Here is a 23,816-nt window from a genome sequence, read left to right as displayed (position 1 = left end):
TGAGAGAACAGAGCAAAAATACCCTCAGATTCACACACATGCACACATGCACACGCAAACACGCACACATATACACACACGCAGTTATACATACATATACGCACACACAGTGACACAAATGCACGCACCCACATACACACACACCCACACACACACAAAAACACACGCACAGAGTTATACACACAAACATGCACACACATATACGCACACATATACACACACACACATAGTTATACACGCAAACACGCACACGCATACACACACGCAGTTATACATACATATACGCACACACAGTGACACAAATGCACGCACCCACATACACTCACATACACACAAACACAAACACACATACTACCACACATGCACACACACACACACACACACAAATATACTCAGATTTACAAATATTGTGTTTGCATTCATGCGCATACATGTACACACACACGCACAGACACACACATGCATGCGTGTACACAAGACAGCACAATACAGTAATTACATTTCTGGACAATTTTGAGAAATTGATTTACTTTCAGACCTATCCCATGATTTGTGCTGACTTTTCACATAAAAGCATCGCATTAGAGAGCATGTAGATTGAGAACTGCAAAAATGATGACTTTACAGATTATTATCCTCTTTTAATAGCTTTTGAAGATTAATAAACAATATTACTTGGAGAAGATATGCATTGTTGGGAGAGGAGGTGCATTCCTGCAGCATTTCCACAAAGCTTTTTAATCCACCTGAGAATCCTGCTGGCACAACAGTGAGCTTGGTGGCTAATTGCGTTACTTTCATGTGCGTTTCCACCAGCACAGTGAGAAAAGGCTTACCTGAAATTCAGCTTCCTAACGGATTATTTTCCAGTCAAATACATTCTTGTATCTTTTCACTGCGCTGCCTATGAATGTATGTGGAATCCTCTCTTGTGGAATTACTTAGAAACTACTTTTTTAATGAATACGGCAAATATATTTTATTTAACGGTTGAACTAAATTACTATTTTAATTTAATCTCCCATCAACAAGCATCGGTGATTAGTTTGTATTCCCCATGTTCTTCTCCCCCCCTCCAGTCAATCACAGCGAGCAGCTGTGCATTTCCCTGGGACTGTGATTGCGATTATCACGATGATTCTCTGTGATCACGGACTGTGAAACGCGCTCATCGCTCTGCGCGTTCCTGAGACGGCGGCCGCCCGCAGCCACCCTGACCCCCCCAGAGACCGCCTCCCTCCTTTTGTTCCTGTAGAAATCTTCCGCCGTGACGAGGCGTGGTAATTCATCGGTAACGGCATGAGGGCGCGGCGTGCTCTCCTACCACACGGCGATGTAGTCTGTGACGGGCTCCGTCTGCAGCAGGGTGAAGTTGATGTAGATGCCGTGACCGTGTGGCACCGTGATGAGCCAGGCGCAGTCTTGAGAGTTGGGGTACTCGTTAGGGTACTCTGGGGAGTATATCGTTCCATTCTGCGCTGTAACGTTGTATCCACAAGGAGCTGGGAATAGAGGAGGGGAGGGAGTATGTACTGTATCTATCAAGATGACAAGACGAGTTGTTTTTTTTTTACAATTGCTTACAAACATTTTTTTATACAGATTTGACTTTTTCAGAACTGTACATGCTGCCCAAAAGCACTCGACGTATGTGGACCAAACTGAAAATTATTTTTTCATTGAATTCAATGGACACAATTTTCAAAACTCTTGTATTTCTCAGTCTCAGGCTCAACCACCAAAATAACTGCACATTTCGACAGCCCGATTTCAAAGCTGATACACGCAAGTTGAAAACCCCCAAAACAAACAAAATTAAAGTGAATAACAATTTGCAAAGCCACACATACTATACTGAAATGCATTCAAAACCCGAAAAAAGTGCTGATTGAAGTTGATGTAGATTGTGTCTGATTGTGAATTGTTTATTGAATAGAACAATCACACCTGATTCAGTTGAATACCTGCCCAGGTGTTGAGGGAATTTGAATTTCATCTTTGGAATGATTTTGTGCAAGACGAACCCAGAAATAATGATAAAAGTTGGTGAAAAGGGAAGAAAAATGGCTGGATGATGGAGGGGGAGGGGGAGGGGGAGAGGAGTGCATATTTGTGGTGCCATTCAACACAGAGGATGGAGGCCAGATGCCTGGATATATCAGCTGATGATTGGAAAGGATGGACCAGACATATTTCCTCAGCATATAGCAAGAGATGACAAACAGGGTGGTGTGATGCTAACAAGAACATGTGGACAAATGAAGTGGACTGGGTCGAAGAAAAGCAGCATTACTGTACATGTGACTTCCAGTGTGTTTTTTTCACTGTAAACTATATCCATTTTACTGCATTAGCGTATTGTAATTTTGGTTACTCATTTTCATTTGTAATGGCTGTATGCCAATAAAACTTTTATTGCAGTGTTTAAAATGACTTGGATAAAGGTTACCACACAAAAGGTTATGCTACACTTTGAATCAAAATACTTTAAGTAATACTTTAACTAATTACAAAAAACAAAAGAAAAACTAGAGAGTACAATATTCCTACTTCAAATACTGACAGGAAATAGTGTATCAACTGTAATGCTACTGGTTGTTAGTGTTTTATCGATCATTGCTATGAGCTACCGTCGCACAGATATACCAAAATATACTACAACTAACTAATGCTGGTGTTTTGATAGTTTTGTGCATTTTTGGGCACAAAATGAACTGTAAGTGTAAAAAAGTATAAAAAAGTATTGAGACAGTGACATGGCGGTACTAATTATCAGTATTACTCTGGAATACTGATAATTTCTATACAGTATATTAAGAGCAGTGCATTCAGCCTCCAGGGTTACATAACCAAGCAGATTGAAAATATTAAAAAATGTCTGCATAATTGAGTGGTGAGTTGATTTCTCATTAATATTTCAGCTGAAAGAGTTATAGTACATTTAGAAAAGGGAGCATGAGTGCATATTTACTCAAAGTTTATCAGCATACAGGAAACTTATCCCTCCTTTCTCACTTAATGGGTGGAGGGAAGACTCTGTATCTCTCATATTTTCTACTTAAAATCACTTCCATGGAATGTACAAAGATGCATTAAATAAAAATGAGCGTATATAAATATAAAACCTTCGAATGGTATTAGTTCCAGTTATGTAATTGCACAAAACTATGCCACCAACAGAACTGGAAAAACCAAACAAAACGAGTGTTGAATACATTAATGAATAACTTCCCCTATGAATTCTATGAAATCAATAAAAAATTTCCAGCCCAGCCGTAAATTGTACTTTTTTTTACTTCACAGTTGTCTGAGTTTAATTACAACAAATAGTAGTACCAAAGGAACAATAAAAAGTCCTTAATCAATCTCGGTATTAATATTACTCAAACTGACGGCTGTTTTTCTCATCTGAATTATGTAAAAGGTGCAAACAGCAGTTATTGTGCCTAAATGTTTCGTAAAATCAGAGTGCAAACATGTGCCACATCCCTGCAGCTGTGACTTGTAGGCGTTGCTGGTAGGTGTCGATTGATGATGTGAGTTGGTTTCAATTCTGAACAATCACTTTGTTTTCACCCAATTTACTCATTCTGCTTAATGATATAGAGATGGGGAGATAGGCAGGTGCTTTGATCCTTTATTTATATGTTTGCTTATTTATTTTTAAGCTTTAATGTAGCCTTTGAAATAGGGATTTTGTTTTCTGCACTTTTCCCCTCTACCGTGTTCATTTCTGCAGCTTTAAGCTTTGCATCTTCCTGCGGCAATGCCCTTTTATCTTTTTCTGTATTTTGTTGGAACGGGGTGCACCCCGATGTTATTTCCTCTCTGAAATGACTCCATCATGGCTTCCCTGCTGCAAGCCACAGAGGTGTAATGGTATCGATCCTCAAGCTGCTACTGTGACTCACAGTGTCGCTTATGCAACAGGCTAGCATACCTTCAGTCCACAGCTGGGAGAACCTGGCTGAGAGTGGACCGCTACACCATTCCATGGAGAGCAAATGATTTGAAGCACTCATAATTAATATAATATTAATGTGTGAGGTATATACACTGTCTTACACTTTACTGAAGTGAAATTAAGGGCTTTCTGTTTATTTTTTTAATGAAAGGGTACTATTTCTTGCTATGGTTTTCTAATAAGCAGGGAGACCTCATTGTGCATGTTTTCTGAAGACAACTACTGAAGTCTGTTGGTGTTGTTGAGATATAGTTACACTCAGTGAAGGAGTTGGTTTTTATTTCTGAGTGGTTCCTGAACTCAACTAATGGTGACATGCCCTTCTGGTAAAAAAAATAGAATGTGGTAAACATCTTATGTGGATTTCTCAAGAACTGAAAGAAGTTATTATCTCAAGCAATTATCTCAAAAAAGAGAAGAAGCACATCCAATAAAAAAAGATCAGACATATCACAATTTCACCATATATTTTATGCCAACCCTTATCAAAACACGAACGCGTTTCGGCTGAAACTAGCATTCATCAGAGCATATGGAACTCCACTGGTTGTTTTCTCAATCTTTTTTACTTATTTTGCAATGTTCAACAATGTCTTTTGTCCAAAATAGTCAATGAAATGCTAATTAGGCCAGCATATTCAATTGCTAAAATACTTGAATGAATGAAAGGTTTTACCTTCACACCGAGGAAAAGGATGGTCCCATTTCCTGTTGATGCCATGCTGACACGTGAGCACAGGGTGTCCAATCAGAATGTAGCCAGGGAAGCACTCGAAGGTTATGGATTGGCCAGCATTATACTGACTGTTAATAATGTATCCATTGTGGAAGGGGGAGGGATCTTGACAGTTCTTTAGTTCATATGCTGAGAAGCAAGGAAGAGAATGATGCAGAACAGTGTTAAGGCTAAAAGGGAAATATGCATCTCAGAAAACACTTAATATGGGGCCCAAAGGATAAGATTGTTCATGGAAATTAAGAGAATTGTTTAATCTGTTGACAAAGACAGTGTAAATTGCTTGCCCAGACAAGTCTTGCTTTGCTGCTTCCATTGCTATCTCATCCTCCCCATACAGCAGTACGAAACAAAGCCATTACCTTTCTGGGTTAATGGATGATGTGACTTGTTTTATTTACTGACCTTTTCGACATCAGATGTGCGATTATAACATGTGTTATGTATGCTTTAACTTTTACTAAAAGTACTCCGTACCTACACAAATACAATATTGTGAATCTCACTGTCAGTGAGATAAAATGCTACTTAAATTACACTCACCACCACAATTCAATTTACACCACACCACACGATAGACCAGAATACAAATCTCAGCTACAGGTAGCTTATGTATCGAAAGGTTATCTCATCTTGAGTAAATGCTTCACTGTTGTTATCAAAATAAAATATTGTGTATTATACTCAGAATATGAGAGAGGCTTGATACTTTATTCAGTATTTTACTTACAGGTCAATAGCAAAATAAATAAACTTGATGCTGAAAACATCATTAAGAGTAAAGTAAGATAGGCCTGAACCCAAAAAAATGAACACATTTCAATACTGTCAATATAAAGAGACTTCAATATTTCACTGAGATAACAAAAAAATTCTGCTTCGGAGTCAAGTTTCTGTTCTCTGTATGAGGAATATTCAGAAGCAGTAAAATAAAACATGCCTATTGCAGCACCAAGCTGTCTTTCACACATTGGCGGTCTAGACTACACACCTACAGATTTATGTGCAAAAATGCTGTTATTCATCAACAGAACAAGACTTTCTAAAAATACAAGATATTGTCAACTCGTGTTGATAAAAACGAGCTTGCCCAAAGCAATTTTGGTATTTCAATGGCCCCTGCTAATCTTACCAGGTTGGTGTGGAATGGAATGTAATGGATTAACAATAACATGCAATTGTATGACAAGCATATTGTTATAATTTATTTTTATTATGCCATTTATATAATATTATTACTCCAGAGATGCAAAAACTACGCTCCAAAAATATGCAATATAATATTTTCTTTCTTCTATTCATCACTTAAAGTGTTCATGTATTAGTGGCATACAGTGCATCTACATTAAAAACACATTGGTGCTGCTATTTCTGCCCATAAAAATGCTCCTGCAGCCAGTGTAAGAGCTGATCCACACTCCCCCTGACCATCCAGATCCAGTCTCTCCCACACACACGCACACCAACAGAAAAGCAACCAGTGCCCAAAGACCACTGTATAGTTTGTTACACTGTTCCTGCCTGCTGATAGTCTTCTAAAGAGTGGTAATGCAAATCTTATTTAATGATCAGAACAGTGCACTGTATAACACTGTCAACATTACAGATCTTGGTTGTGCCAGATGCTTGATCTAGATTATGTGATTAAGGGTGAAAGCACAGAAACACCCAAACTCCTGCTCTATGTGCATGTATTGATGTTCTGATTCAGAATTGTATACAGCACCATTCAGAATTATTCTCATTCTTGATAAATGTCAGTAAAGAAGGCCGAATGCAATTTATCAAGGAAAAAAGATTTGAAAAATTGATCTTTTTAATTGATCATTTTTTAATCCATACCCCTGTTTTCAGTACTTTGCACACCTTCCCTTCACTTGTCTCCTTGAGGACCCCGACACCAATCAACACTGATGGGCAACAGTATTCCTGGATTCCTTAACATCATTAACACATCCAACAAAACAAACAAACAAACAAACAAACAAACAAACAAACAAACAGAAAAATCTCACCTTGGTAGGTCAGTTTAAACCCCTGTCTATTTTCAGAGTGGTCGCTGTAAAAATGAATCACCGTTTCGTGTGTTGTACTTAGCAGTGAGGGTGGGAGTTGGCTTCCACTGAATTGACCAATCAAGGAGCTAGTGTGGTGTGGTCCATTGCGCACCTCTAAAAAATCATGGTTGTCCTCCGTGGAAAAGTTTAAAAACTGGATATGAGAGCCTACAAAACAGGGAGACACAAAATGCACAAAAACATTTTTCAAAGTCATAACATTTCTCATCAAGACAAGTCGTTGGAGAATGAGCATGTATAAATGGGAAAAAGTTTGTGAGTTCAGTCTAATTCAGAACAGAAGAAGGGAAAAACTACCAAAATGCATTCAATAAATAAATAAAGTTCCACTGTATAATGTAAGAAAAGTGCATTATGGGAAAGGCAATTCTGTTATATCAGGTTCAATTACACGTTTTCTTTCTCCTTTTAATAACCTGACAAGCGGCACATGGGTCCTGGAATGATTAGCACACAGCCGATGGACCATGATTCAAGCAATGGGAGGTCGACCCGCAGTATTTCAGTCACATTGACTTTGCGGAAAAGTCAACTGATCTGTTTTCTTGGAGACTGGCACCCCGTGAACCGCGATTCAGTGCATCAGTTGGGGAAAGCAAAACAGTGGAAAACATGCCACCTTTGCTTTAATTAATTCCCACTCAAAGGAAATGACTGTTTTCGCCTTGCTCTTTTATGCTTGCAAAGAAAGCCTGTAAAGAAAATATGAAACCAAATAAAAAGCAATCTTTTACGGTGGCCCAGGATCCCATGCATGTATTCTGTCATAATTGAAGTAGATATGAAACACAGTTTTCTTGCATAATTTCCTTGCGAATAGGTCTTTAGTGTCTGCTCTGCCATTCTTTTCTTTCTGCGTATTGTGTCACTAACCGAAATAAATTGGTTTCGGCCTAATAAAAACTGCATTATTATGGTAATGGTACAAATGTAAATAATTGATTTGGTCATGGTAATCAGATATTATCTTTCTCTACTCAACAAGTACTGGGATACTCATTATTTTATATTACATTACAGGCATTACATAATGAAGTGGATCACTATGTGACTATACTTTACACACACGCAGAAACAAAAGCTGATCTGGTATTTTTTTAGTTATTCGTCATGAAATTTGCACTGTTTAGAACATGGTGAGCTAACTTTTTAACTAATGTTTTGCTAGTTTGATAGCTAATGTTACTATGTGAGGTTCCGAAATGGTTGTTTATAAATGGACAACTCTCAATTGTCTATAATCTTTTCCTTTAGTGGCTCGCTATCCGCAGAATTCTAGAGCTCACATTTCATCCTCAAACATGGTCATGATTATTCAGATGCTCCCTGTCCATACTGATGTCAATAGGATGCTTTGCCGTGATAAGACTGTTGAATGCTAGTTATTCCACCCATATATTTTAGTACTGCACTGCCCAATTTGTCAGGTATTAATTAACATCCCTACAAGTGGTAATGCATATAAATAGGCTACGTTTTGGTGGTGTCTGAAATGTCCAAGTCCAAAGACCTCACGTGAACAGAGGCAAACAAAAATAATAATTCACCATAATTACAAATTTAACTAGAAATATTCAACATTCACCTGCGTTGCCCAACATGTCGAAGGGGGACCGGGTCCTATGGACAGATTATTTGTGCACTACCAATAGGCATTCATTATACAACCAGGCTGAAAGGACTCTATGCCAATTACAGAGTCTGTCTTTACAGACGACACTGAAACACGATATTTAAGGGCTGCCTTAAAATTTTAATTGTTAATTGATCACTTTAAGGCAGCCCAGACACTTACTTTTTAGAGTTGAAACAAGGCTTTTTTTACAGTGTAGACAAAATTATACAAAACAGTAATGCAGCCTTCCCTGCCTGATGCAGTGATTATCACTGTGCAACCAAACTTTCTTTGTTTGTATTTGTCTTCAGTCATCTAATATCCATAAAATGATCAATAGTTGACTTTTATGAAGCGATGTCTTTGAGTAAGTGAAGGAAGGCATGTGCTAAACGATGAGGCTTAGGACATCGATTTTTTGTCAGTGTTTCATGTTTTTCCAGCACTTGATTCAGCCCACTCTGTTGGCCCTAAAAGCTGTAATCAGCAGTTGCTAGGCCATCTGTTGTTCTTATTCAAAATATTGTTCCCTGTTAACAACGCGTGCTAATGCATTTTGATACAGAGCACAAACAAGATTGCTTTATTCATACTTTTGCAGTGTCAGATTGATAAGGCAGAAAATTGCTTTTGGGTATCTGTGAGGTGAAGGAAACTGAGTTTGGGGAAAGTCGGTCTTTGTGCTCTTAGACAAGTGCTTGAATAGTCTTTTAAATCACATACAATTACCTTGTTTAGTACGGGAATGGTGGCTTTGTCCCAAGCTCATTTGAACTATGAAACACACTGAAACACCACAAGTAACTTTAGCAAAATTCAATTTACTGATTTTGGATCTGAGAAAGTTGAAAAAGTGAGGAACGTATAAACAACACAAATGACTAAAGTATACACGAGGAAATACACGGACTGAATGGTAATGATTGCTGTTGAGATTCTGATGGGTATAGGAGTAATCTATGGGAGTGAATTAAATGCCATCAAAACCACACACCGTAATCTTAAAATGATTAACAGCAAACATTACTCAGAGGTGTTCAAACTGGCCTCTTATGTACATATGGCGTTATCTAGAGAATTCCAAAGTTTCTCACAGAGAAGGCAAACAGACCCAGACGTAACAGAGTGCTTTGCTTTGTTTTTCCTCTTTCCCCTGCTAATCTTCCCAAACAAGCCACATTTGGAATATTGCAATCGCAAGAGGAATTACTGCACAATTCAAATATGCAGGACTTAACAGCTGCAAATAGCAATTGGCAAGGAAACTCACAGAGGGCTGAGTGGATAGAGCCATTTAACTCATTTTCAGTAGTGGGCCCATGAGGTAAATGATATGTGATCTGTGCAAAGCCAATAGTTGAGTATGCTCAAAACTAATGAATATTCATGCAGGGAATGGCTGCTATATTGTTATCTGATGCCTTCCATGGTGACAAATTCTCTGAGACATGGCAACTTCTAGAAAAGTTACTGGCAGAAGCTTAAGGGCAAATAGATGACATTCACTATGCTGCATATATATGCAAACCCATAAAGCCGGGCGTACGGAGGTCATTATCTTGGTGAAGAATGCCTTACCGTATCCGACAGGTAGCAGAATCCTCCAGGTGCAGTCCAGATTACCGGGGTAGTTTCCAGGAAATCCAGGGCTTAAGATGACATTGCTGAGGTCGTAGAGGGTTCCACCGCAGCGGGCTGAAATATGCACATCCGTGATGGTGAAAACAGTCTGCATTGTACTGAATGCATATCCCACCCATAAGGTAAGCAAATGAGTGTCAGGGTCAGGAGGCCGGAGGGAGGTTCGTACCTATGCAGAGAGGAGGGGGATAGTTCCAACGGCGTACTGTCCCAGGCATACACGAGATATGGGAGTGCCCCTGAAAAGGCCAAATAAATCACCACAAACTTTTTAACTCAGCAGTACAGACAATTGATGCTTCTCATTCACTCGTTCATACAAACACTAATGCCGATTGGCTGCCATTGGGTTTGGTGTCTTACTCAGGGACACTTTGACACACCCAGGGCAGGATTGAACCGGCAAGCCTCTGACTGCCAGACGACTGCTCTTACCTTCTGAGCTAATGAGCTAATTCAATTCATTAAAGTAGCTCATAATGGAAAATGGGGAGTTTGTAAGGGATAGCAAACATGGGTTCTGTCTGACTTTTCCAACAGCATCATGTTTTGTATGCTCTTTTGGAATTGATTGTGTAAAACTTAAAAAGAAGGAAGGCCCAGTAAACCATGACAAGCAGTCATGCTTTGCATGTAGCAAGCAGTCACACAATTACTGCAGTGTTTGTGTTATTCGACCTATTTCGACTAACTGTAGTACTTGGCATCGAAAAGCAAAGGCTGGTTGGTGAGTGTCAGTGATTGACAGTGCTGGGCAGCTCCACCCATAAATAAAGTCCTGCCATCTGTAGACGAAAGATTTGGTAAGTACAGCTGCTCACCTGCAGAATATATCCGGCCTCGCAGCTGAACGACACCACCTCGTTCACCATGTATCGATCGCCCGTCTTTATTCCATTGCTAGGCACCAGTGGCTCCGGGCAAGTGGTGAGGCCAACCGCTGCATTAATCAGAAACAAAAGAGAGCCTCTGTTGTAATTTCCAAAGTCTCTTTTTTTAACACGGATTTCAGGTTGTGAAATGTAACACTATGGCAGACGCAGGGAGGGAACGTTGCCATGACAACTGTTTAGTCAAGTGAGCACGAAGAAGCGTTTGTGTCTTCTCAGATTTAAACTGCTGGGCTGTGTCCCTCGGCTACATCAAACCCACAGCCCATGTCATGTTTTCTGTGTTTTGCATTGCTAAATAATTTAAGAATACCAAATAATGCAGTTTTGTACAGATCTCACACACTCAAAAACCCACTGCTCCAAACAGACAACCTGTACAGTTCTTAATCATAGAAGGTACTGCGTTTTCATGAAGCATATATAACACCTGCATTAACATGGTATGAAATATTTTTATGATGCAAATTAAGTTTTTTTTTTTCTTTTTCTTACAATGGATGGAATAATGACGCAATACTGACCAATGTGAGGAAGAAGATAAAGTCACATGACTTAAAGTCAGACCATCCCTCAGGCCAAAGTTGTAGCAGAACTGATTCCTAATTATTTATGAAGATGCTGTGCTGTCAGGCTTCAGAGTGGCACATCCAGTAAACACCCTCATACATGATGCAATGATGTGCCTGTGGCTCTGACCAGTGTTTTTATTCATAATGTTTTGTTTTAAATGTATAACTGAATTTAAAAGAAGAATCTCTTCTTCACCTGCACACTCAACTACCCACTTTCAATATGATTTCTACAAAACTGTTGATATCAAGAATGATAATCACATATTTCACACTTTCACCACTATTTCAGCATCCAAACACTATGCAGCCTCTCTTATCTCCTTTTAATGAACAGAGTATAGAGTTTATGATTAGACATATGTACGGTATGTAAGTTTCATAATTAGTCATATGTACAGCATGTAGTTATAATTTTAAAGACCTGTACAGTTTCAGTAATTTATATTAACATGCACACATCTTTACCTTTCAAGATCCGTTGAATACCCCCTCATGAGCAATAATAACAGAGGGACCATAACATTCAAAACGGTAATATATATAGATATTATTTATTTTTGACAAGGATCAAATGTACCCTGAAAGTACAGTACATTTAGGTACAAATGTGTTTTCCAAGCAAAAATGTGTATTTTATATACAAATTAATAATATATTTCTGGCTATAGGTACAATTTTACGAACCGAAAGGGCATTTTTCCTACCTTTATTTCTGAGTGCAGTCCTTGCCAGAACTAATGGCACATGCTATCAAATGCTCTGACATGTTAAGAGGCCTGTTGAACTTTTCTTTCTCTCAGCCAAGCAACTGTCACTTATTTTGATCAATATCCATTGTGAATTGAGCTTTTCTATGAGAATTAATCAATAAAATGTCACAAGAATAAATGTTTACATTGGGGGAGGGAGAGGAGGATGTCTCTTTCCTTTCCATGTGTCCATGTCTGTTCCGAGCAGAAGAACAGAAGTAGCAATTGTTTTTTTATGTATAAAACCGGGTTGCCACTCTTAAAGGACATGTCAGAGAAAAGAATCTCAGTACATGCTTAATGGTTTTGCCTAGAGTCACCACTTGTTTTTAATGATGGGGGGGAGGGATAAAAACCCTTAAAATCTCCCAGTAGCAAGGCAGTTATCCTTGTCCTTGAAGGCCTTTGGCATTTCATGACTGGCATGCAGGAGACACATGGCAGTCTGGGTAATTAGAATGCTGTCACTGCTCTAGCAGCTGAAAAATCTGGATCGGCTTGGCATAAAGGAGGCAGTCGTTTTATAGCAAACTTTACAAGATTCACGGATTCCCTGCAGATTCTCCTGCTGTCAGCCGGTCGCAGATTTATAACCGTGGCTCCTCTTTTCTGGCGCTCATGAATGCAGCACATGCCTTGAGAATGGTTGTAAACATACACTGTGATGTGCAGCAGTCTCTGCAAGCGCATTATACCATGGTTGTTTTGGATTATTCATGACTTCTCACGGCTTTCCGCAAAAAATAAAGACACAAAAAGCAGAAGTGCTTCTGGCAGCGCGGGACTGAACCACCTTAAAACGAGTTCACAGTCCCAGGCGAAGCTTTTGGTGGAACAGATACAGAACTAAATAAAAGGTCTGCTACCAAGGGTCTCATTGGTGAGTGAACATTATGATAAAATAAAAATAAATATAGCTACAATCTCAATTAAATAAATGTTTATGCATGATCTCACACAGCTGCATATGGATGGACACTCATGCACACGAAAAGTTGTTTTCAACATTTTATTTGTATGTCTGAAATGTGACCAGAAGAAACACTATCTGTCGGCTTACGAACAAGGGATTTATCAAGCTCCATCCTTTGATCTTACCCCAGAAGAAATAAAAAATGACTGACTTGATTGATGCTGATCCTGTTAATCTGCGCAAAGAAATTTAGCGTGTAAATAACGTAGTCAACTCAAAATTACACTGATATCATGGTACCAGGAAAACTGAGATCGTGGCACGGATAATGTGACCTTTTTGAATAGGGACCCATGGTCATCAGAGTGACTCCTGCAGAACTAAAGCTAATACTATGCAGTACCATCTGTTACCCTGTGTTATCATAAGGTCCCCTACAGGCCACACCCTGTGAGTCAACCCCGCACAATGCACTATTAAGAAACATAGTGCTCTGCAGCTACAATCTCCCATAAATCTGAATATGTTATCGTGTTATCACATTTACATATCAGTTGCAGTGCACTCCCCCACCTGCAGACCAGAGAGGGCCAGATGTCAGATTTGAATGGTAATATCAAGCAGGAATCCTGTTCTTTAATGGCATGCAAATCAGCGATCATCAATGGCAAATGTGACAATGGACTGATGAACTCCATAGACATGCTTTTATGCATCATGACATCAAGACTATCTGAATGCGAGTCATATTTAGCAACACAATAAATGTGTACCGCATACATGGTTATGTCTAAAGGTCTAAACTAAATGGTAAATTGTTGCCATTTATATAGCCTTATCCAAAGTGCAATTAATGTTTCTCATCATACACACTCGGCTGCCATGCAAGTCACCAACCAGCTCATCAGGAGCAATGGGGGGTTAGGTGTCTTGCTCAGGGACACTTCGACACACTCAGAGTGGGATCAAACCGCACCCTTCTGGTAACCCTGCCAGGCGACTGAGCCAATGTCGCCCCCGTATGAGGAACACCGAGAAACTAGAAACTAAATAATTTGGAGGGCATGCATAAAAATGGTGAACTACAGTATATCGAGAACTAAAAATATGATACTAAAATATTAAACCATCTACGGGGACATCAGAGCAGGGAGTGTTTTAGGATTTGCATATTAGACACATTATCATCTTAAAGGCTTAAAGAGACCTTTCATCTGTTAATGGATCAGCACGTATTTGTTTTCATGATTTAATCAATGATTATTGTATAGCCACATTTCCATTAGGGTTAATTAATTAGAGCCAGTGTTGTGCTATACTGTATGTTTAATGGAAGCAAGCCATGTGAGCATAAAGATTAAATTAGCCAACTATAAAAATGCTAGACCTTAGTGTTTACTAATGCATCAGTTTGGGAAAATGCTAATTAAACAGTCTAAATGTGCAGACTATGTAAACTAGAGAGCCATACAAAACTTCATAGATTAAAAAATCTATCATTCCCACATGCAAATGACTCAAATACGGGCATAAATAATTCATACATATTATTTCTTAACCATAATGAAGTACTCTATATTGTTTACTCTCACAAAAGCTTTCAAACAAATTCTTTCAAAGCAACGGTGGTATATTTAGTTTTATTTATTTATTTGTTTTCCTGTCATCCTGACTTGTGAAGGTACACAACCTTTTGTCTTGTTCTTTGCCTTTCCCAGGGTGATGGATGACACATGAAGTTTAAGATGACATGTGCATTTTAGTTTGAGATTAACTTAAAAAATAGCCTGTTAATGCAGATGTATTTATGTTGGATTAAAAAAAAATGCATTAGGGGTGCAAATTAACATACAGACATACTGAACATATAACTCAGTACGTTAACACAGTTTGCTTTGCATATCTTTATCAAGGGTTTGAATAATTTGGGGCATGTCTGTGTGTGTGTTCGTGATAAAGGTCCTCACATTAACATTTTTGGTCACTTTCAGTAAAATGCCTACTTTACTCTGGATCCACAGAAGGCAACTCAGCCCGTCATACTGTCATACTCTGTCCTAGATCCTGATTCTCCTCTCTGTGGATCTCTAATGGTTTTATCTTTTTCTAGGATATCTCAACTCTTCAACCAACCAAAAAAACAAAAAAAACATATGAGGCTTATCCTCTGAAGTCCATCTTTGGTTGCCTTTGGAAACCGAGAGGAAATGTCTCACTTTTTCTCCCTCAGTATTGTGATTCTTCAATAGATTTTCAGCCTGACTAATGATTTACACAACACCTCGGTGCATGCTGGTGTAAGGTACTCCTTCAGGAGCCCTCTCTGTCCACGGACTAGCATAGCTTAATCACAGTTTATTGTTTAAATGTACTACCCCCCAAGGCCACTACCTCTCTGTTGGCAAAGCATCATTGCTTTTCCCTTCCTATTATATACACAATAAATTGCATTGTTTCTTTGAAATATGCTATGAAGTGCCTGGTGACAACACCTTCGCTAAGAGCATGATGTCATATATAATGCGATTCATTGATTGACCTGCATGGTAGAAGGTCTGTTTGCCGGTTGTTTTTGCCTCATGTTCAAACAGATTTGTCAGTGTGAGAGTGAATCAAGAGTGGCAATTGATTGGGTAACCCTTGCCAGCTGGAAAACTACAACTTGTGCTGAGTGATGGCAGGTAAAGACAGGCTGACAACCTTTTTTAAGGGTAACAAATTGTCTGTACACTATCGTTTCCCCAAAGTAAAGTGCATGCCTTCCTGTAGAATGCACAGTGATCGACCCAGCCTGACCCCTAGGGAAGGTGCAGGATCCAAGAAATGTAGCAGGCCCAGTGGAGGCTGGAGACATTATATGGCATTATGGATGAGTATGTGGGGATTTTGTCGATCTCTAGTGCTGCATGGTAAATGGTCTCAGTTCATGAGGGGAAAAAATACATTTCAAATAATAACATGTAGCAGTAGCTGTTACAGTGAAACATTTTATTTAATTTTACCAGCTACTATGGAATAAACCCTATACAAACACACACTTACAAGCATTCACACACACACACACACACACACACACACACACACACACACAGACCGTGGATGTGCATTTTGCTGTTTTATCAGCATATCAGCATTAAGACTTTTAAACTCATATAAGTGAAAATAATACACATATAATACTTAAATGGGCTTGCCCCTCCATATCTTAAGGACCTCCTTCACCCTTACAGTACATTCCTCCACAGACTCTTCATTCCCAAAGTGCAGGACTTCTCGTCATTCTGAGAGTGGGTAGATGCACTGTGGGCGGTAGAGCCTTTTCCAATCAAGCCCCCTCTTATGGAACAATTTACCCACTGAAATTTGCAGAGCAGACTCTCTATCTCTACGTTTAAGTCCAGGCTCAAATCTTACCTGCATCGAGAATTATTTAGTTGAGGGACACGGCTTGGTGTTGGCATGGATCATAGTGGTCTTTGTTGTTGCTCTATCATGGCATAGAACCTCTGTGTTGAGTGGATCTGGCCATGGTCTGGTGTTTATCGCCCTCATGTCTGTGCCAGTCCCTTGCCTCTTTTCCCTTAGTTATGCTGCCATAGTGTTATTCTGCCTGGATTTTCTTTATTGCATACAGGCATATTGCATACTTTCCCCCATTTTTCTGCTGTTCTGCTTATCCTTTCTAATCTTACCACTTACCATCCACTAATCATTGTTTTGTTTATGCTGTCCTTCTGGCCTGGAGCTGTTGCTCAAGCACCACAACCTGACCAGGGGTATCAGCTAACCTGCCTCATCTGCCCTCCTTGTGCCAAGAGCCGGACCTTCCTGGATAATCATCTATTTGTCATCTGCATAACTATTATTTGCAAAATGAACCCCCTAACGCTACTGTCAAACTCACTGCTTGCCCAGTGCCAGCCAGAAGCAGATGGGCTCCCCCTCTGAGCTAGGTTCTGATCAAGGTTTCTTCCTATTAGTCAGGGAGTTTTTCCTGGGCACTAGTTAGCTCTGAGGGGGTCTAAGACCTGTGTTCTTTGTAAAGCTGCTTTGTGACAATCTTGTATTGTAAAAAGCGCTATACAAATACAATGTAATTGAACTTCAATGAAAAGAACTGATGACTTTGCCAAATATAATGGTTTTACAAGACAACACAATATCTGAAGGTAATGAAGATATAACTAGATGTGATATACTCACTTTTATATTCTAAGTGGAACCCAGCGGCGACCACGCTGATATCGGTATGGAAATGTAGGTAAAGCTGATTTGAGGTGCTGTTGAGCAAAGCCGGGGCCGTGGTTCCTGCAAAACAGAACATTCCGGGTAATATTCCACCATACTGACAAAGCTGGAGAGTGTGCAAATAAATTTGCACCCAGGAATCAACTCCATCCAAAGTCAGTCATCCCTAAAATGACCAAGTACTGAAAGAACAAAGCAGCTGATTGTGTATGTGCAAATGGAGAGAAAGAGAGAGAGAGAGAGAGGGAGGGGGAGAGAGAGAGAGAGAGACCTTTCACATCCACTGCTGCAAAACACGTACGCGCACACACACACACACACACACACACACACACACACACACAGAAATGAACAGTTCAGAGCAGCTGATGATGGCTGTAAGGCCAAAGGGAACAGGGAAATCACACCCGCAGGACTGGACAGAGCCCCCATTTCACAATACCCTCTCTGGTGATATGCAGAAGGACCTACGATTTAGACAGAGACATCTACATCACAGCTCACATTCACAGTGTAGTCTGCCCTAAAAACATATTACATTAAAGCCCCCATCATAATACGTTTATTCACAGACTGCTCCTGATTCAGGTAAGGTAACAGATGGAAACACTACATTCCAATACTGCAGTGCGAAATTATATATAATTCTGAAAAATCCTCTTTTAAGGTTGGCTGACTTGATTAATAATTTTTTGAATTTAGTTTGACATCTCTGTGGAGCTCATCCGCTAACCAGCCATTCAGAGGATCTCCGTTGCTATTAGCGAGACAGGCGTCGCTGCTATTTCTTTCGCATGTCAGATACTCTGCAGCTATGCACAAAATGCACTACGCCGGATCGGATCTGGAAATGTACAACATGCTTCATTTCACGGTTTGCTAATGATGCGTAACTAAGATTGTGAGAGTCATTTAGTCCTGTTTTTCAGAGTCATGGTGAAAGTAGATAATACATTTAAACAAAGCAGAAAGTAGGCTCTCCGAAAATAGAGGCCTAGCTTATGAATGCAAACAAAAGAAAAATAACCGTTGGAAAAACAAGCAACGTCAGTGCGTTCACAGAGAAGAGGGAGGGATTAACAGTGTTGTGGTTTGAGGGTGTTTGTTGCTGCAATTCCACCCTTGACCATTAGAATTCAGAAATTACCTATTTTACATATTAAAATACCCATTTGTGCTTTCAATTCTTTCAAACTGTTTCATTAGCTTAATGTGTAAATTAAAAAAGGTTTGTCACGGTTAACAATTAAAACTTTTTTTTTCATTTGAAATGTACATTTGTACTTGAGACATTAAAATAAAACAACATGTTGAACGTTTAAGTAAAAAGAGAAAAATCTTTGATTTCCCAATTGTAACTGAATTGGTATTTGATTAAGTGTGATTAATCTTCCATGAGTTATGATGCAAAGCAGGAAAGGATGGGAGAACACAAAGCCTTTCTGACAGTTTAATTAAAGGAATTATACTAATGGATTTGAAAGTAAAAGTAGAAAGAAAAGACTGATTGTAATGGGTGAGGGGTGTCTAGGATGTAAAATAGGACCACACAGTGGAGGCCAACCATGCATCTTAATGCACTGCCAAATTACATAAGATTAACACCATGCACAATGTCACTGATTACCAGATACATATGTCTGACAATCCTAAACCCCGCGCAGGCTTTTAGTTTGCTGGCTAGCAAACTAATCTCAGTTTCTGCAGTCAAGTGAGAACCACAGGTGCATCGGGTGGAGAATGTCAACAACCAGCAATTAACCTACCTTTTGTTAAAGTGCCCACAACTGACTTCCATTCTGTTGCAATCAATGCCATTTTCACATAGATGTTTACAGTTTACCACAGAGCATGAAAGCATTATGCCTTTATTATATGTCTTCATATGCCAATGGATACACCTAGTAAATATCCAGTTGCCATTTCCAGGCTCTATAAGAATTCCACTTATGTACGGCATAGAACTGGCACAAATAAGAGTCTGTGCTTCAATCCAGCCAGAGAGGTGGCATTAAAAAAAAAAAATTAATTTTTTTGCTCAAAATCAATGTGTGATTGCGAGAAACACACTATTGTTATCCAAAAGTTTTCTTTATTATTACGTCGTTTTTTTGTCCGCTTACTCCTCCGACAGTTTTTAAGCTATCGACATCAAACCAACTGGAAAATGTCCGACTTGGTCCGGAATATTGTGCTTGTTCATAGCTTTTCCTATTATTCCCATTCATTTCCGAGATTCCAAGGTCTTCCAGGTAAAAAAGTCCCATATAAATACTTCAGTATATTCTAGAGTATTTAGTTTCTAGAGTTGTGACAATTGGATTTTTTAAACTGCCATTACCTGCTCTTTTGGTACTACATACATATATACTACATCAAAATGTTTAGTGTTTCATACTGTTTGTCACAATATTGTAGTACTTCTACTTATTGAATTATTTTCACTCTAATCTCTCTGCAGTTCAGCCAATCCACATCAAATGCAAATTAGCTGCGTGCTATGGTGGAAGGAAGCCTGTGATGTCACAACAGCCTCTGCCTTCTAGCAGAGTTTATATATATATATATATATATATATATATATATTCAGTGACCACCTTATTAGATACACCTGTACACCAGCTTGTGAATGTAAATATTTAAACACATTACATTATTGGCCTTTGGCAGACGCTCTTATCCAGAGCGACGTACAGTTGATTAGACTAAGCAGGAGACAGTCCCCCCTGGAGTAATGCAGGGTTAAGGGCCCTGCTCAACGGCCCAACAGCTGTGCCGATCTTATAGTGGCTACACTGGGATTCGAACCCCCGACCTTGCCTGTCCCAGTCATTTACCTTAACCACTATGCTACAGGCCGCCCTATGGCCATAGTATTAGCAGTAGTAGCAATACTCCACCGATTTGCCGCAGTCACACTCCGCATTTTCTTTAAAAACAATGCATCTCTAGTTTGTATGTGTTCTTCTTTTTGTTTAAATGTCAAATAAAATCATGTTTGCAAGCATTTATTGTTGAATACACCCATAAATGCTTTTATTCAGCTCAAGCTGTGACACAGATGTCTTGCCTTAAAACACATGTGGCTCTCCACTGATCTGATCTTTCATCTGCATGGTGCCACACCACTGTCGCTGAGATAGGAGCCAAGATCTTTACAGACACTTTGCAAGGATCACTTTGAGCTGGGCCACAAATCCCTCAACTAGGAGATATTTTAAATCAGTCCCCTCTCCCACAAGAAGCCTGCTTTTCCAGCTCATGCTGAGGAATGCCCTACTGGCTATGGAAATCAGCACTTCTTAGTAAAACTGTTAGATACACCACAGCTCACACCAGGACCTGCCACACTTGGACTCAAAGAGGACCCCACGACCTCCCCAAACCACTTGAAAGCTCACCATTTCATCTCGTGTTCCTTCAAACCCAGCCATGCATGCATCCTATTGGCCTGTTAAGCAACTTATTCGTAGCTGAACAAGGGAATCAATTCCATTTCAGCACATAAATCCATGAACTAATTTGATTTGTTCAGTCAAGTTTTCTGGAGATTAGATTAGAACCAAAAACCAATCACCCCTCCTAGCCTTTAAAGTTCCCTCAATCAGCCAGGTCAGTATCTTACTTACCCGATAATGAGACAATTGGCTTTGTCTGCATGAGAACTATGAGGGTGAATTAAACATGCTTTTTTTTTTACTAACTACCCAGGGCAATATAGAGGGAATGTCTTTTTAATCTTTAGAATGATTGAGTAATATTACTGAGAAGATAGATGACTCAGTGAAACTATATTTGGACAGGTAATTTCTTTTAAACCAAAATGGCTAAGGGGATGACTGAAGGTGGTTATATTAGATTTTATTTTTTTGCCATGGTGATAAAAATGCATTGAGAGAAACTATATCTGAAAAACTTTGCTGCAAAAATATCCAGTGGGGCATTGTCAATGGAAACCCAAGGGGTCTCTTTGCTGCTGCAAAATTAAAAATTCATATTTTACAAAAAAACATTCTGGATCTGGTTTCTTACTATAATAGTACACAGCTGTTAATTTTCAGGGAGTGGGGTATCTTTGATCTCTGAAAATCCGATGGAGAAAAACAGTCACCGCCAATTGGATCCCTTACGCCCACATTGTGACTTATCCCACAGAAAATAAGGACATTCTGCTGCTGTTTAAAGAATGACAGAGAATTAGGCTTGAATTCATGCCAATATCTGTTATCCTACAGTTATGAAACAAAGTCAATACGGTATAGATGGTTTTCTTTCTTTTCTGTTTTTTATTGTTGTTTTTTTTACTTTTACCTTTTGGCCAATTCCACAGTGACTGACATTACAACTGCTGGATATTTGGGTGGTAAAGCCCAATACAGATCCATAAGAGACTGACATATGCTTTTATAACCCTCAGGTGTCAATAACTCCTATCAGTCTCTATTATGTAGCTGTATTTACCACCAAAATATCCAACAGTTGTAACTGAGGAATTGCCCTTTTACAGTTTGTACAAGCATGTTCCTGCCATGTATAAGTTGCATTAATATCAACTGTTCAAACATGCACTGATCAGACATGAAGCTCGCACCTGAAAAGCTCCCCAGTTTTGGTGTGGTCATGTCTCCGCCATCGTAGATTTCCAGGGAATCCCAGTTGTGCTCTGTAGCAAAGCTCATCACTTGGATCTGAAGACAACATTCAACATTAAACAACATTACACTGACACTCTAATGACACATGCAATGCATTTGAATTAAGTTACACCATCCTTGATTACTGAAATCCCAGATGATAATGTTATGCCAATTCATATGGGGAGATCGTATAAAGTACTATCTGTCAAATCATACAAACAAGACCATTGTTGTAACAACATCACAATATACTACCTCATTAACTTTAATCTATAAGCTATTACGGAAAAAACTTTCCCCACTCTGATAATACTGTAAAATGTGTAAAGTAATTCAAGTCATCTAAAGAAAAGGATTTCTCTGGTTCTTCCTGAACAGTGCAAACTGTCCCCATCTGTTTTGTGAATATTTTACATATCTATTTTTAAGCTCCTGTCATTTTAATTTTTCAGTGGGATGACTCCTGGTTTAATTGGGTTACAGCTCCTTTCGGCGAAAGTGGGAAAAAAAAAAGATGAAATGTTTTTTGAACTTTATTCCAAAGCAGTTTATCTCTCCTGATAAGCATAACACAGGCTTGTCTTGTTCTTGCCTGGATCCCAGCCCCTTCTGTGACAGTGATTCTCCACACGCAGTTCAGGCTGTTTCCGTAAGGCTCAGGGAACCCAGGGGACAGGATGGTACCCCTCCTTTCCGTCAGATTCCCACTGCACGGAACTGCAGGGAGACACGTGTGGGGAAGAGTTATATCTCCAAACAAATGTTTTCTGGCTCAGATATCCTTGCAATTATAACCATAATCATTTTAGTACTTACAACATATTAGTACTTACTAAATGACTAAATATCTTGTGCACATCCATGATACAATGACATGTCAGCTTGTGTAAACTGACAAGCCATTATATAATGTATATTGTAGGCATTGGATTTATTGTACATGTATATATTATCAGTGATAGAAGTATAAATACTCACTACAGTACTCAGGTGCATTACACCTGCATTGGTACTTGTGTTTTATGTTCCTTTATTTCCTTAATTACCTTTACTTTTAGCACTAAGTACATTAAAAAACAGATTCATTTTTACTGAAGTACTGTTTAAATATGGCCATTTTGAATTTTACTGGAGTCATTTTAAATAAAGTGTCTGCACTTCCAGTTTAGCTCCAGTTTAGCTTCCAGTTTTCCATCCTTATACTTGTGTAAATAACCACAGTCATGTAGCTTGTTGTGGGTTTTGGATAAAAAGTATTAAACATTTTTATGGAGAGATGAGAGTTTATATGTGTGCATTATAAAAACTCACATGCTGTTGTGTCTCATATCTCAAGTTCATATAGTTTTTTTATGATCACATTTCATAGGTTAATATAGTAATACAGTAACAAGAAACTCATGTGGCTTGGATAAAATAATAATAAAAAACTAATATAAAAATCACTTAATATTAACCACGTTCCTGGTTAATATTCCTTTAGTTTGGAATGAATTGCCCTTCTCCATGAGATATCAGGGTGTTTTCACTGAATCAAGGGGTGAGTTGTATTGTAATGCTGGTGGGTTCATCAGTGGGGTGTAGCTCACCGCCCCCACCCTCCCCAAAAGAGCAGGGCCCTGTTTGGTAATCTACGGAGCTCCATAGTCTCCTCCGGCAGTGGCATAACTCATTGTGTTTTATTCCATAGCTAGCATACTTATGAATTCCTCATATTCCTGCTTCTCTTAAATATGCAAAAACATGTCAGTTTGATCTATAAGCCCTAGT

The 23,816-nt window shown here is 39.1% G+C and overlaps 1 protein-coding gene across 1 annotated transcript in view; it reads right to left on the bottom strand.

Annotated features, from left to right (window-relative positions):
• The window catches only part of LOC133117936 (CUB and sushi domain-containing protein 1-like), a 503,171-nt gene that overhangs the window by 38,047 nt on the left and 441,308 nt on the right, over window positions 1-23,816 (bottom strand). The window contains exons 35-43 of the mRNA XM_061227463.1: window positions 22,639-22,763; window positions 22,001-22,097; window positions 17,365-17,469; window positions 10,856-10,974; window positions 10,204-10,273; window positions 9,972-10,088; window positions 6,716-6,925; window positions 4,641-4,829; window positions 1,325-1,502 (exon numbers count right to left, since the gene is read on the bottom strand). Coding sequence (XP_061083447.1) covers window positions 1,325-1,502; window positions 4,641-4,829; window positions 6,716-6,925; window positions 9,972-10,088; window positions 10,204-10,273; window positions 10,856-10,974; window positions 17,365-17,469; window positions 22,001-22,097; window positions 22,639-22,763 — 1,210 coding nt within the window. The remainder of the gene's footprint in view (window positions 1-1,324; window positions 1,503-4,640; window positions 4,830-6,715; window positions 6,926-9,971; window positions 10,089-10,203; window positions 10,274-10,855; window positions 10,975-17,364; window positions 17,470-22,000; window positions 22,098-22,638; window positions 22,764-23,816) is intronic.

Source organism: Conger conger, chromosome 18 (assembly GCF_963514075.1).
Source record: "Conger conger chromosome 18, fConCon1.1, whole genome shotgun sequence".
NCBI lineage: Eukaryota > Metazoa > Chordata > Actinopteri > Anguilliformes > Congridae > Conger > Conger conger.
Note: the sequence above shows the minus strand (reverse complement) of the source record. Positions and strands in the feature narration are given on the sequence as shown.